Source organism: Tinamus guttatus, unplaced genomic scaffold, assembly GCF_059628265.1.
Source record: "Tinamus guttatus ecotype Peru unplaced genomic scaffold, ASM5962826v1 Tinamus_guttatus_pri_ptg000439l, whole genome shotgun sequence".
Lineage (NCBI taxonomy): Eukaryota > Metazoa > Chordata > Aves > Tinamiformes > Tinamidae > Tinamus > Tinamus guttatus.
Genome location: NW_028288973.1, coordinates 1,382,236 through 1,397,477, shown reverse-complemented (window position 1 = coordinate 1,397,477; position 15,242 = coordinate 1,382,236). Strand labels below are relative to the sequence as shown.

Here is a 15,242-nt window from a genome sequence, read left to right as displayed (position 1 = left end):
TATCTGTTGCCAATTATCTGAATTTGCTCCTGAGCTGTTGCAGGAACACGCTTTGATGTTTTAGAAGCACAAAAAGAGTCTGAATTCACTTGGAAAGCATCAACAGGCATCTGGTTCATGGACTGGTGTGCCTTGCAGCTAGATACCTCCAGTGCTGAGGCTGTGGGGAATTTTTATAGCCTTTCGGGTGGAAGAGGCAGTATTCAGGCCCTTGGGTGACCCTGGTTCATTCCCTTTGTATCCTCTGGGTATTCCCTTCTATCTGGTTTGCTGGGACAGACACTGAAGCATCATGAATCTTCTCACAAATTTGTGCTTATATACATCAGACACATACGCTTACACTCTCCCCTCTTCCTTGGCATCCTGTCTAGGTCTCACTTAATCACTCAGCACTACAGTCAATCTTAAGCATGAGGAGGGTGACATTCAAAACTCAGGTCCATTCCCACCTCACCCAGTGAGATTCCTGAGCCTGTCTCATAAATCCTATTCTATGCATATATGCAGATGAATTTCTATTTGGTCTGCTATCCCCTCTGCAAGATGCGTGTCTCACATTCCACTGAGGCTCAGTTACCAGTGACGAATGAAGCATTTTCCATGCACGCTCAGGTTTTTTCCTGGCATTCTGCTTCCAGAAGACCCCCTAATTGGGAGAAGAGAGCACTACCAGCACGTCTGCTGTTAACACCTAGCAAGCAAATGGCAGAAGGCTTACATGGAGGTTTATTAGATGGCTGAGGAAGAAGATCCCTTGCTGAAAGCGCTCCAATCCCTAACCTTATTCTAAGGCTTGCCTTTGTTCTTCCCATATTTCTCTTCAAATGCTTTCTGCAGGTTAAGATTTAGGGCATTTTTCTGATGCCATCTCCCTGTAAAGAAGGCAAATCATAGTTCAGTTACAGCTCCCCTTCCAACAGTATTACTTCTCAGGAATTTTTCTAGCTGTAAAGCTCCTCTTGTGAGAATGACCATGTACAGTTTCCCCCATTTGCCCATACCCATTCTTTATCCTTGGCAGAAGTGGTACCCATCTCAGAAGTCCAACAACATATTTTTCCTGACAGAAGTCATACCTAGGTCGTCGGTCCTTCTTCCATGCCAATTCTTGGGATCTCTGATTGCTTTCTGAATTACATCGGGGGTGTAAGAATCTTTCATCAAGCTTCTACTCTCCAGTGGGCCACCTGCAAGGAATAGCAAATGAGGAACTATATGCAGAAAACATTCTACTGCATGGTTGGAATTGAAGCAGGGAAGTGACACGTGCAATTTCCAAGGCACAGGAAATGATGTGTATTGACACCAATATCTTTATTAGTTGTATGGCTAGATGCTGAATAACAGATTCACCACCCACAGCCAGGAACTGTGTTTGCCAATTTATCTGCTTTTCATTCTGAAGTATGAGATACACACAGAGGGTACAGCACAGTATTTTTCTTTATTTGTATCCCATTGCCCTTTCTTCACTGAAATACCCACTTGATCTCCTCTTGAATCTCCTCATCCATACAAGCAACTTCTTATTCAACAGCACAGTTTCACAAAAAGCTCTATGTTACCACTCAAGGCTTTCTTGGGCTCCTTTTCTGTACTTTTCTGCCATGATGCTTACAGACTCTCACTGGACTCTCAGTCTTTTATTTAGCTCAATTTTTAGCCATTTGGGGGGCTTTATTATAATCTCTCCTCCTTTCTCACCTTCCTTTTTATTGTACCACCTCTCCTTGATAATTAGAGCAAGGTATCCCTATCTCCTGAATGACTGCACAAAGCCCAGGACAAGGCAGATTTCAGCAAGTTTTCCAAGTATTGTCAGGGAATATACTGACTCATAGTGGTACATAATAAACTGGAGTAAGAAACATTTGTCTGAGAGATTATAGGATACAGTGGCAACAAGAATGAAATGAATACTTTGCTTCTCATAAATGCTTAAATGAAGAGATATCTAGGGGCTGTGGAAACAGAGGGAAAGCATTCCAGAACTCCATATTTCTAAAGGCTATGATAAGAAAAAAAAAAAAAAACACACTATTAAAACGCTATTGGAACTGGAGGTAACATGAGATTGAAACTAACAGGCGATTTTCAGTTGCAAATGCTGTCCATTTAGGAAGTGCTGGACATGGAGGATGGAGGCATGATACACCCTCCCTTCTCCCACCTTGACAAAAAAAAAAAAAAAAAAAGAGTGGAAGAAAAGGGAAAAAAATGGAATATGCAGAAAGGGAAATCATAAGTTCATTTCCTCAAGCACTACAGCCTGACAAGGGAGTGCCATGGATGGAAGGGGCAAAAGGGTAAATGAGGGACACCTATAATCAGACTTCTACCCACCCAGTGCAGATGTCCAAGGCCCAGGTTCAGTGCAGATGGGCCCAGCTTTGAAGATCAGGCATAGGTATGTGCATCCCCTCACCTTGGAAGATATTTGACCTCAAATTAAAACCCAGCTGGTAGTAATCAGCAAAAGATGTAGAGGTCAGGGGGTTTTGTAACATCTCAGTGCGATCGCTGAGCCTTTTCTGTCCTATGATTAATCCTGCCTTGCACTGAGCCTGCCGTTCCTGAAAACATGAACAACATGGAAACAGTTTCAGTTCACTGAAAAGTTCTCTTATGGTACCAAACTTCTGACATTTCTGTTCAGCAGAAATGTTAGCAGGCCTCTGAGCTATGACTAATGTCCCAGATCCAACTCTTTCCTTGAGTCAGCAGCCTCTGTAGGTGCTGTAACTGGAAGGGTCAACTGACACGGGTGCAAATGGGTGCAAATTAGAAAAAAAAAAAAAGTGTGTGGCCCAGACTGCATCCTGGTACCGTACTGCTTTGCCTTGCTGAATTGAGACTCTGCTGCTGATTACAGGAACCTTAAAAATAAAAGGGATAGGGAAAAAAAAAACAAAACCAAACAAAACAGAGATGGGACAGACTGTGGAATGTGCCACTGCACCTCAATGTTGAGCCCAGATCTATTCTCCTAAATGTCATCTATAAGCTGCTTATCTTATATTCCACCCTCTCAGACCTCCTGCTAAACAAAAATAAATAAATAAATAAGCCTCCATTCTGCATAAAAGATACGTGAAACTGCATCCTCCAGTACCTCTTCACTGCGAGAAAGCTCGTCTGCACTGGCAGATTTGTATTTGCTGTTAGCATGGGTTAAGGTGTTTCTCTTCTCCAGAAGAAGCTTCCCCTCTGCTCTCACATCTTGCCCTAATGATGCTAAGGACTCTTTAGCACTTAATCTGCTGCGGGTTTCCTTGGCCTCTTTGCAGTAGGTCTTGGTGGTCTTTTGGGGAGATCCAGGCCCCCTGGACCCCAGTGCTCGGTACTGGCCCAGTGCTGGTACTTTGGCATTTGAGTTTGGTTTCTCCTCTGCCTCTTTCTGCCTGGATAATGCAGACAGGCGGAAACTGCTTTTCCTCCCTCTTAGTTCATGCCCCACTGCTGGGTCTTTGGCGGCAGGAATATCTCCTCCTTCCTCTTCAAGTCTTCTTGAATGAAAATCCTGCATGGAGGGAGTTTTGCCCTGGAGGCTCTGTTTGCTGTGGCTTTTATCCTGAAGACACTTTGCAAGAGGAGATGCCTGAGATTTGACAGATGTGGAGCTCTTTGCCATTCCCTGAGCTGATGGGCCTTTGGAGATCTTCCAGGAGGTTCTGCTGGAGCTCCGTAGGGATGTCCTATAGTTGCTGGGATGTGAGCCTGCTGGAAGATGCTCCTTTCTCCCTTCCCCAGATTCCACTTAAAGACAAAATGAGCAGCTCAATGAATTTGATACTGTTTTGATGATAAGTAGTACCTTAAGTGAAGCTGGAAACAACCAGACATGTCATGGTGTCATTGTCAGAATCAAACTTCCTGCTCCCACTGAGCCAGGGAATCTCATATATTCCTGGTAGATGGTCATGAACAGAAATAGGCATGTAAAAATAGGCATGTGGTTAAACATGCACACAAAGCATTATCTTTTCTTAGATTTAGGTGGCCCATTCAAACATATGTGAACCCGCACTTCCTCTGCCATGCATTAGTATCTGTTGGGGAATTTACAGCACTGTCTTTTTGCACTGCTGCAGGGAAGTAGCGAGGTAAGTCCATCAATAGGGGACACATCCCTCACGGGGACTGTAACCGATCAGCCCACAGACACAGGGGATCCCATGCTCTCCTGTCCGTGTAGTTTTCACTGACACGGAGTGCATGCGAATCTGGACAGCACGAGGTAAGGGAGGCAAAGACAATCTCCCTCGCATGCTATGTCGCAAAGCAAAGTTTGAATAAGGGGCAGTTTATTTGCTACATTTCTTACCTGATGAACTGTCAGCCAGCACCGTGTCACTTTTTGCCAGGTCAGGTGCGGGAGGAGCAAGGGCAAGTGGCACCTCCTTGGAAGAGAAATTCCATGTCAGGCTCAGAGAAGGGAACGAAGACTGTTCTGCCCACCTGGCATCTTCCTGAGATGTAGACTATTCCCCAGCATATGTGGAATTTGCCTGTCTAGATCAAGATAGTGCTGTCCACACCTGGCTGTAGATCCTAAGATCTATGTTCCTTTCAGATTTCAAAAAAGTACAGAAGTCTTGCAGGATTTGACATTAACAGCCTGCCTGGTCAAGCTGCCAGGAATACTGAGCTGCCAGAGTTTTTAAGGGCAGCAGTTAAAAACACAGGTCAAAATGGAGAAAAAAAAAAAAAAGGAAAAAAAAAAAAAAAGGAAGTCTATTATCAAGCATAACAGCTCATTCCTTCAGTACATTGAAGTAAGACTAGAATAACATGGAGAGGAATTAACAAACATAAAATGGTTGCACTGTGCTGAATATGTAGAGGAAGAGAGATTAATTGGGGATGAGGTTTCCTCCCTGATTCTGGCAGCGACAATTCCGTGTTTTACTTTGTTAGCTCTGATGATAACACTGATCTAACACCCAGCCTTTGCAAAACCAGCTCTTGGGGTGTGCCTGTCTTCTGTACTCGGAGGGGGCTTATACTCTTCCATGCAGAAGAAAAGCCTTCATATCCTCAGTCCTGTCCTGCTGCTGTTCCATGTTTCTCATCCCAGCAAAACTCTATGGGCTTAGTTCACGTGAAACCCGTAACGATGCGGCTCATGACAGAGAATACAGGATGTGTGAGCCTGCCGGCTCTGGCAGCAGTACTAAGGTGATCTCGATCAGGTGGCGGGATATGTGTTTGCATTTGCTGGATTAGATTATGATGGGACATTTATGCTAACTTTCTGCTCTTAATGCTGGTTCCTGGAAAGCAGATGATGTCTGATGGGGGAAGGAAGCCTTCTGCTTTAAAGTTAACTCACAGGAATTCTCAGAAGTGATTGGAATGAGCAACTTGTGTTTTACATTGCAGTAGGAGTTTGCTGCAGCATGTCTGAGGCAATATTGGGACCCTGAGGCTGGATTTACTCAGTCAGTCTGATTCCAAGAGTCAGGGTTGCACGCTACACAAATGCAGTTAAGAGAAAATGTAATTCCCACAAAAAGACAAGGGCCACAAGAAATAGAGGGGAAGCCAGTGTGTGGCTCTCATGGCAGGATCAACTTCTTTTCTGTACTTTTAATTCTTTTTAAAGAAGTATCAAACATTTAAACATGATCACATTGCAGGAACCTGTCCCTAAATAAACTTAAATAAACTTCCCACCTCCTACATAGCACAAAAATATGGTTATTATTGTTATTATCCAATGAATAGAACTTTTTCTTCAATCTGCTGCTGAAATTCCTCTTCTCTCACTTTAATGCACCTTTTTCAATAAAGCAGAATTTCTATATACAGAAACAACATCCTAATCACCCAAATTCCTCCCATTGATAAATTTAATTTCCCTAGTTTCTCCTAGATAAAACAACACTGAAGTTCTGTTGTTGTTCCTACAATGGCAACAAAATAAAATTGGATTTGATGTTATTCTCACTGTTTATTGTTTGTTTTACTTTTGAGTCTAAAGGACCTGTCCAAAGTCTAGTTGCCTCTCTTGAGATTTCAGTATCTTCATGCCAGGAAGGACTCTCACATCAATTTACCATCCTCCTGGATAACAGCTAAACCAGCTTTGCAAGGCACTATGCAGACACAGCAGAAAAGACTTATCTTGGTCAAAGATTGGTCAAAGAGCTAAAAATGGTAAAACTTTTTTTTTTTTTTTTGAATAGAACAACAACAAAAGATACTCAGCCTAGCCCTGCACCCTGACTTTCCTGACTTCCAACAATCCCAGGCAGGGTACTGACCTCCTCAGACAGCTGTAGGAGTTGCTATGCCATTCTCATCAGTTGCTACACATGATCAAGAATGGTCTAATATGCCTTCCACATCTGGCTTGATCTTCAAAATAGGAGGAGATTGCAGCAACTTTCTAGGCCTGAGAAGCCCCACAGGTGCCAAAGTAAAACTGGATCTTTTCTTTTTTTTAAGCTGAAGAAAGGATCTAGGTTTTAGGAAGAGGCAAATTATCTTCCATTATCACTCCTCTCACCTGATTCATGGTCTCTGACAAGGTGCTGAAGTTATTCTTACAACCAGGCAGGTCCTGTTGAAGGTCAGGTATGGAGGTGGAATGAAGGATGAACACCAGAGACAGTTGCTAGGGAAGAACCCTCCCTCTATCTGTGAGCTGTAGTCACCATGGGAACCATAATAAACATGGTAGAGATCAGGTCATCCTTAACGATCAAAAAAACAAGAAAGAGGCTAAAAAGCTCATGTCGAATAAAGCAATAAAGAAGTTCTCATCATGTAAGGAGGATTTCTTGGAGACTTTCATCATACAAATATGATAATCAGCAACACTTGTTATTTTAGCATAAGTAGGCCTCTTAGCATCTCCAAATCAACATCTTCTACAGGCTCAACACATCCCTCCAAAAAGGTAGGAGAAGGTAAACACACTTGCCACAGAAGAGATGGTTGCTGACTAAAGGTCTCATATTGAGTCAATAACAGTCCACAGTGGACCATACAGCATTCAGCCCTTTGTGTTGTACTTTAGCCCCATATTTACACTCTTCATCTGTGGTGTTTCACCAACGATCTGAGTACTCACCGGAACACGGCAACTTCTGAAATCCTCCAGGGTGCAACTTTACCTCATATAAAAATGCTGCCCTTCCCAGTCAGTAAAAGAGGTTGTGGGCCACACAGAAAAAAACAGAGATATTCACAGTTGCATCATCTTAGAAGCAGATTTTATTCATTATGAGAAACTGAAAATTGGGTTAAAAATCCTACTGATCATTTTTAGAAAAACTGACAGAATAGAAATCAGGATGTTTTCCCTATATTTCCACTCCCTCTCTTTCCCTATGCTCTGGGCCTGGAGACAGCTGCTAGAGCTCATCACCCAAGGAAGTAACTTTCCTTCTAGGCCTTGTTGCGCTTCATCTCCGAGACCTTGTGCTGAGGCGGGGCACGATGGAACCACTCTGACCAGGAACCATCGTAAACAGCCACATCAGGCTTGCCACACAGGTAGGCTGCCAAGGCAATGTGGCACGCTGTAACCCCTTTGCGGCAAGTGGCAGTCAGCGGCTTTGAGAGATCGATTTTCTTCTCCTGGAACATTTGCTGAATCTCCTCGAGACTCTTCTCATGACCAGCTTCTGTTAGGAATGAGTGGAAGGGCATGTTCACAGCACCAGGGATGTGACCAGATTCCAGCCCTGCAAGAGTGGGCAGGAAAAGGAAATGTTAGCGGGGAGGAGTTAACATAGGTGATGAGGCAGCTACAAAAGAGACATAAAAATAGACATTGCTACAGGTGCTCCTAGTCTCTTTCTTCAGAATACTCATTTGTTTCAGGTGATGATAAACATGTAAAGTACTACAGCACTGAGAAGAGGAAGACGAAGATTATTTAGCATTGCTAAAGTCAAATTTTCGAGATTTAGAAAAACTATTGCCCCACTGAAAGCAACAGGAAGTAGGAGGGAATTTAAAGGCCTTGGAAGACTTCTATGTGACAAGAATCAAAGTAAAAACAAAGAAAAGATCCTAAGAAATTTGTTAATGAGAACTGCATAGAGAGAAATGCGGCAGGATAATTTCAGGTCTTTTTCAAGTGTGCCTGCTGTCTGCAGCAGCTTAACAGAACTTTCAGTAGCAAAAAAAAAATAAAAAAGAAAAGGCCTGTGTGAAATTTGTGAAAGTAGTTCTCTGTTTACAGTTTATTCCTGTGTCACCTTAAGATCCTATTTCAGAAAGGTAAAGCATCCTTAAAATCAGTCACATTGCTATTGAGGAAGCCATTCCAGAGTAACAGGGTCAGAGGAGTGAAAATTTAGATTCTGTATCACTCTCTATCCACTCTGGATGAAATCAGCATGAGTTCTGTTTTTTCTACTGCTATAACTGATGACTTCAGGCAAGCTGAAAGATGGATCTGAACACCAAAGTTTTTAGAGAGAAGCAGAAATAAAAACGTGATGGATGAGATTTTCATCATGCCTTTGAAATTCAAACTCTGTCACTATGGGCTTAATCAAAATCCATTACACTCGAAGGATTTTTTTTTCCAGAGACTTTGACAGGCTTTGAATCAATCCTCAATGGAGCAGGAAACATCAAATATTAGACTGAAAATGCATTCCAGGGAATTGTCCTGGCTAGGTTCAAACTTCTAAAAAGACAGCCCTGAGAATGTTTCACAGAAATAGCAACCTCTTTTTCATTAAGAGCTTTTAACTTGCCCCCAAAGACAAAAGATTAACTGAATTGAGGATATGCAGGCAAGGTTGGAGCACAGAACCTTTGTCAAAGCCAAATGATTAAAGTATCCTTAGACAGAGACTGACTTTAGGCAGGATAATGACACTGCACTTTCATCACTCCTGGAGACCCCATCATAACAGGAAGACAGGGTTTCTGGAAATCATGAATACGTGAGTTTTGCAAAGCAGGGCAAAGTGTCTCTAACCTAGAGACACTAGAAGCTGCTCTGAGTCAGTTTTCCAAGAGCTCTCCCTGTTCCAGATGGACCCTCTTTGCCTTTTGATTCACCCATCTCCAGTGCCTTGGAAATCTGACGCTGCTGTCCACTCACCATCTCAGGCACGTTCAGCATGGCAGGGAAAAGACAGGAGAACAACTGCCCTGGGTTCTGTCTCTGTTTGGAGGGGTTTATGTTATAAATATATATATTTTATTTATTATATATATATTTATATATAAATATATATATTTTATTTATATATATATATAAATAAAAAAAAGAAAAGAAAGAGTACAAGAAAACCAAGGGGACGTATATTGAGATCAAGAAGGCCTGTAGCTGAACAAAGGGGCCTCAGAAGCTTGCTGACCACTGACTCACTTTTTAGCTGTTCCAGGCTCAGTGTTCACAATGGCTTTTCTAGACTCTTCACACATTTTAAAATTGGGGCAACTATATCCCTCTCCTCTATTGGAGACCATAAATCTTAGTTACAAGCTGAGCAGATCTGAAAAACAGTCCCATTTTACAGCATTTTTGTCTCTGACCTATAGGGATAATTCTTTGCTCCAAAGATTCAAAAATCTATTTGAGCCAGAAAGACCAGTGCTTGTGGTCTTGAATTAAAAATGGGGAATTCACTGAAATCTTTCTGTAAAATCAGCATTTATTCATGTATGCAGGTATTCAGCTGAAAGAACTAGCTGACACTGCATTACTGCAATCACTTGGACTTTGTTGGAACTGGCGCTCTTCAGCGGTAGAGAAAATCTTATCAGCTCACTCCATGCTAGAACAAGAGTAGAGAAACAGAGGACTGGAAGACATGGCTGGGTACAGGTAGGATTTGGCATAGGGAGAGGATACATCTGTTCCCACCTCATGTAATACAGAGGATACTCCATGCCAGATTTGCTTGGTCAGTCTTACAAACTCCAGAAAGGAGTCCTAGAGTTACAAAGCTTTGCTCTGAGCTATTGCAGTAATAAGGTTATAAGCTCCCTCACATAAAAGTATCCCTCTCGGAAACAATTTGAATCCTTGTCATGAGCCCTCCCTCTGAGGTACTACTGACCTTAACCTAAACCCAATAAAGTCTGGTTAGATAAACTCTTCATTGCTCAGGTCATCTAGAAACAGTTCTAGGTGACCACCTGTCTTCTGAATAAGGAAGTGGCACTTCGTAGTGCCTTGACTGATAGGAAGGTTCATAATTGTTCTTTTCAAACCCAAATCACCTTTGTGGCTCTTGCAATCAGCTAATTCACCCAAGTCTCATCCTCTTCTTTTGCTTCCAACTGTGGGACCTGAGTTTCTAACAGAGAAGCCTGCAGCAAAGTATTTAGCACAACTAGGTATCCAACCTTGCTCCCTGTAGCCCTATGCTCCCTGCACGATCCTTTAAACCTCCCTAAGGCAGTGCCAGCTGTGCATTTCAGCAGCACTGCCCTATTTTCAGTGCTCTGATGATTCACACAAATGAGAAACAAAACATATAAGTCCAATGACTGGAATCTGCTGATAACTCCTGCCAGCCTAATAGATCTGCTTTCAGCATAGGCTATTCCCTCACCTCCCCTTCAGTCAGTTCCCTGTGCTATTTGCCATCTTCTCACACTGAACTAATAAATGCCTATTTAATATTATACAAAAAACACATAAGGCCCAATAAATCAAAACTACCCCACAGCTGCTTGCAATGGCCAGAATGATCAGACAGGCATATGAGTTCTCACTTCTGCTAACTGGTGAGTTAGGAGAAAAGAAAATATATCTTAGCTGTAGTTTAAGTTTATAAAGTGTTTTATTCCATTTTGCTTCCACTGAAGTATTTTTCCTTTTTTTTTTTTTTTTTTTAGTTTTACTAACAGATTAACACCTGCCCAGATTGTACTGCACCTCCCATCCCAAATGCAGAGAGTAGCTTTGCTAGGGGTCTTGACCTACAGAATTATACTCCAATGTGAGCTCCTTATTAAAAACATTGCCTCATGGAATTACAGTGTCAACATATATTTGGGATGGACATTGTCTGCCTCATGGATTTGAGCATGTGGATACTTTTTATTCCTCGTTTAGAAGTTATCATTTCCATTATTTTCCTTTCTTCTTACTATTCCTCCCCCAATTCTAGAGACTTACGCCCAGAAAAAAACAGCAGAGTCAGAATACATTAAAAAAAGAAATCTTTCATCTTGAAAACCTGATAACTCCATAGCAACCCTATTTATTCTTTTTTACCTTGTTTTTATTCATTTTGCTCCAACAGCTTTTGTTATTTGTTTTAATTCCCTTTGCCAACTCTCACACAGCTTGGCTTCTGGCAATCCTCCCTCACACTTTGTAATTTCTAATTATGTGTTTAATCTGCTTTTTTCACATCTGTTAGGTTCTCTGCTTAAACACCACTGTCTTTCATTGGATATTTATCTAAGATGAGGGCTCCTTCTTCTCTAGAATTCTCTCCAATTTTCCTTCTGTTTTTGATAAGAGCCCAGGCACACTCAGACTTTCTTAGTCAGAGAAATGAAGGTCAAAAATTCAAGTCAAAAAGATCAAAGGTGTGTCTTGTCCATATTTAACACTCTGATGTTTTGGACTAAGCTGACTACAAATAGTTGTTTCTCACCAATTCCCTCTTTACTGTCTGCTGTTCTATCTTTCTCTTTTTTTAAAAAAATAACTTCTGTGCCTTGGAATAGATCACTAATGATCCCACCTAATCTACCATAAATTCATTGCAATGAACTCTTAAAGCTCAGTCCTGGCAAGCTCCCTGCAATGTCCTGGCTGTTAGATCAATATGCCTTAGCTACCAATGTCAGAATACTGGGGGCATAGCCAGAATAGTAAATTCTTTACAAATTGATGTTCATAAAGACAGGAGTAGATTTGAACGGTTGATTTATGGTTGATTTACGTTAAACTGTCACACAATGAACATCTTTGGATTGCAGGCTCCTGTGAGCTGAAACAGACTTTGATAGCATTTCTGATTCTCCATGTCATGTATGGGGCATTACTTCATGTAGGCAGTGGAGCTAGACAGTACAGGCTGCACATCCTGCTTACAGAAAAGAGTGAAGAAGCAGCAACACATCACCCCACTTCTGCCACTCATTACTCAAGCTGGGCAAAGACTGTATTTGTCAGGGAGGGTACAACTGAAACCTGGGAAAATAGGAAAAGGCTGAAGTGTTTTCCTTCCTGGACCTGCACCCTGCTGTGCCTGAGTGCACAGGCCCTTGTAGAATCTATTTTGGCCACTGCTGAATCACAGCTGGTAAGCAGAGCTGGGCCTGTGTTTGCTCTGTATTTGCCAGTTTCTCCACTTTAACTGCTCTGTATGTAGCCCAGAGCTTCAGGGCTGCACACCTTGGGAGTTCATTCTACCACACAGAAACACCTAAGTTGTTTTGTTTCTCTTTTTTTTGATCCAAAGCAATGCTTGTATTTAAGAACTATAAGACCTGCCATAAAGATCCATCCCTCTTTCTCCATACCCTGGCAACCTGCGTAAACCTCCTTGAATGACTGAAAATTAATCGTATATTATGGCTTATCTTAAACACCACAATGGATATCTGAGCCTCTGCAAGATAGTTGCTGCATAAAAATAAAATGAGGGCACCTAAATCCTATCGTAAGGAGCTTAAAAAACAAACAAAGAATGAGCTGAAATTAGTTTCTTCTGGAGATGGAGATCAGGGATATGTAGAGATTAACTGACTTAATTAGAAAGTCAAGGGCTGAGGAAATAATTAAACTGGAATCACCTGAGAACACAGCAAGTTCTTTAGCCTCAAGACCATTCCTCCTTTCTAAACCGCATGCAGTATTTCTCCTCCCTGATTGGGTGACCTCTGCAATTAGTCACCATTGATTTCAAATTATTCTTTTAGGTATAAGCACTGCATTTTACTCACTGCTGGCTGTTGTGCAGCTGCTGGCTAGCTTTGTTTAGCAAGCTGTCAAGCTCGTGGGGAATGAGCATCTGCAGTTGGAGTGCTTATTGTACTGGATGTGCTCCAGGAAGCAAAACTGGACACTACAAATAAACTGTTCCATACTGACTCATTTCAAAGGAAAAATCGTTCTTCAAGACATTGTTGGGGCTGTGGTATTTGTCATCTGGTGACAAGTCCCACTTCGAGAAAGAGAAGGTGAATCTATCAACTTCCAGCAAGGAGCAGTTTATTCACACCTTAAGGTTAAATTTCATTCATATGGTCTGTAGTAGGCGAAGAAACAGAATGAGTAGCAAGCCAAATTCCCAATCCTTTCCTGTGAGAGTTCCCCATCACTCCCATTAATTCTCCTGCCTTTTGTATTCTACAGCATAGGTCAAGTGGTCAAGCGTGCTTGTAGATGCTTATGTGAAGCAGATGCACAGCAGATGCTAATGTGAAGCATGTGTACAGACCCATTACAGTCAAGCAGTCCTGAGGTTTGTCCATAGGAATGTATTTCAGGATCAGAACCTCAGAGCTTGTTATCTGTGGGACAAGACTCTCATGCTTAATGGCTGTAGGGCAGCACATACATAATAAAACACACAAGACTGAATAAAACCCCTGTAAGGCCAAAGCACAGCATGGCCACAAAATCACAGGAGCTTGTCGCACATCCGCTCCTACGGAATGGAATTTTGCTCACATCAAGTACCTGTAGTTGCTTTTGGGTTTGTTTTTTAAGTCTATATTCTTAAACTGTGTCAGTGACTCTGTCTTGAAGGGGAGGTTATTCTGTAATATATCAAGCCTTATATTTCACCGTAATGGCTTCCTTTAACAATCAACTCAAATTTCATTTTAGGAGCACTGTTTTTCTAGCTATCTCTGCTGCACAGCATTTCTCTCACCCTGACTGCCTCCATGTCCAGTATTCTATCAAGGTAACAAAATTAATCTTTGTTTCTGTCACCTGAGGCATCCAGAAGAAAGAGAGCGATAGTATGTATGTTTGGGAAAGGTTTGAGGCTTTTCTTCCTTTAGCTAGTTAGATTTATAGCAAAGAACCAAAGGACAAAGATCAAGTTAGGCAAATTTTCTATTAGCAAGCAATCAGAGAAAGGAGAAAAACATCCCCTGGGTTAAAGTACTGCCTAAAGCATCCTGGGCTTTTGCTGGTTCATTAAGTGAGGTGCCTGTATGAATACTGATAGTTTGTGTGCGTTTGTTAGTGATAGATAGGATCCCTATACAATCCCCTGGAAACTCTCATGCCCCATGTTCGCGTTTTGTGTGATTAACTTCTGCAGGGTGTGGGATAGTTGGCTCTAGGATCCTCTGACTGCAGGCTTCACAGTATTTCATCTCCCCTGTTATGTTCTCCAGCAGCTTTGCAACTGATTACAAGAAAAAAAAAGATACTGCAAGTGCTGGGGATCTGAATGATAAACTGTGGATCCCTTAGCACTCAGATAGATGAAGGGATCAGGCTGGGGTGTGCCTGTACATTAGAAACACTTGTTTGTGAGCCAAGAGTTGTTGTTATGCCTTGACTGACATTCATTCTGCTTCAGAGCAGAGGACAGGTCCCGTTTCTACTTTTTACCTTGATCTAGTTCAGTCCCTCGAAATCGGCCCTCCGGGCGGGAATCTACCACCTGGAAACGCCGGGATCCCAGGTTCTCCACCATCTCCTCGAAGGTCTTCAGCAGGGCTCTGTCCAGCGTGGCCTTGAAGACGGCCGGCGCCGGCGGGCTCACATCTGCTGTCACGGGGTGACCCTCCTTCACCCAGTTCCTGAAGCCACCGTTCAGCACAGAGACCTCTTTGTGCCCGAAGACGCGGAACATCCACCAGGCACGGGGCGCGTAGAAGGTGCCCAGCTTGTCCCCGTCGTACACCACCACGTGGGTGTCGTTGCTGATGCCCAGGTGCCCCACATAATCGGCGAAGTGGGCCTCGCTGGGCAGCATGAAGTCGTAAGGGGAAGACTTGTCCCTGCACTCCTCAATGTCAAAAAACGAGGCTCCGGGGATGTGCCTCTCCCGGAACTCCTGCCGGGCGTTCCGCTCCTGAGGCGGGTACCACGAGGCATCCAGCACCCGCAAGCTGGGCCCGACCCGCTGGGCCCGGATGGCCTCCGAGAGCCACTTGGCCGTGACCAGGGCCCTGGGCAGCACCTGCGGCGCCATGTCGGAGGCCGGGGCTGCAGCGGGGCGGCCAGGCCGTGGTCCCGGCCTCCTGGCGCCGGGCCCGGCCAATCAGCCGGCACCGGAGGGAGGGGAGGGCCGGGCCGGCGCGGGCTCCCTCCCGGATAACTCGCTCGC

The 15,242-nt window shown here is 43.2% G+C and overlaps 2 protein-coding genes across 2 annotated transcripts; both read right to left on the bottom strand.

The window, feature by feature from the left end:
- Nucleotides 1-687: 687 nt before the first annotated feature.
- CIMIP4 (ciliary microtubule inner protein 4) lies at nucleotides 688-6,715 on the bottom strand. The gene is made up of 6 exons (XM_010224123.2): nucleotides 6,515-6,715; nucleotides 4,328-4,403; nucleotides 3,116-3,759; nucleotides 2,429-2,576; nucleotides 1,080-1,190; nucleotides 688-875 (listed from the first exon to the last, which is right to left on the bottom strand). Exons 1-6 carry the CDS (start codon nucleotides 6,521-6,523, stop codon nucleotides 790-792), a joined length of 1,074 nt encoding a protein of 357 aa, XP_010222425.2. The 5' UTR covers nucleotides 6,524-6,715; the 3' UTR covers nucleotides 688-789.
- A 491-nt stretch (nucleotides 6,716-7,206) lies between these two features.
- On the bottom strand, nucleotides 7,207-15,128 carry TST (thiosulfate sulfurtransferase). Its single transcript, XM_010224124.2, has 2 exons — nucleotides 14,522-15,128; nucleotides 7,207-7,697 (listed from the first exon to the last, which is right to left on the bottom strand). The coding sequence occupies exons 1-2, from the start codon at nucleotides 15,105-15,107 to the stop codon at nucleotides 7,399-7,401; spliced, it is 885 nt and encodes a 294-aa protein (XP_010222426.2). The 5' UTR covers nucleotides 15,108-15,128; the 3' UTR covers nucleotides 7,207-7,398.
- Between the last annotated feature and the right edge of the window lie 114 nt (nucleotides 15,129-15,242).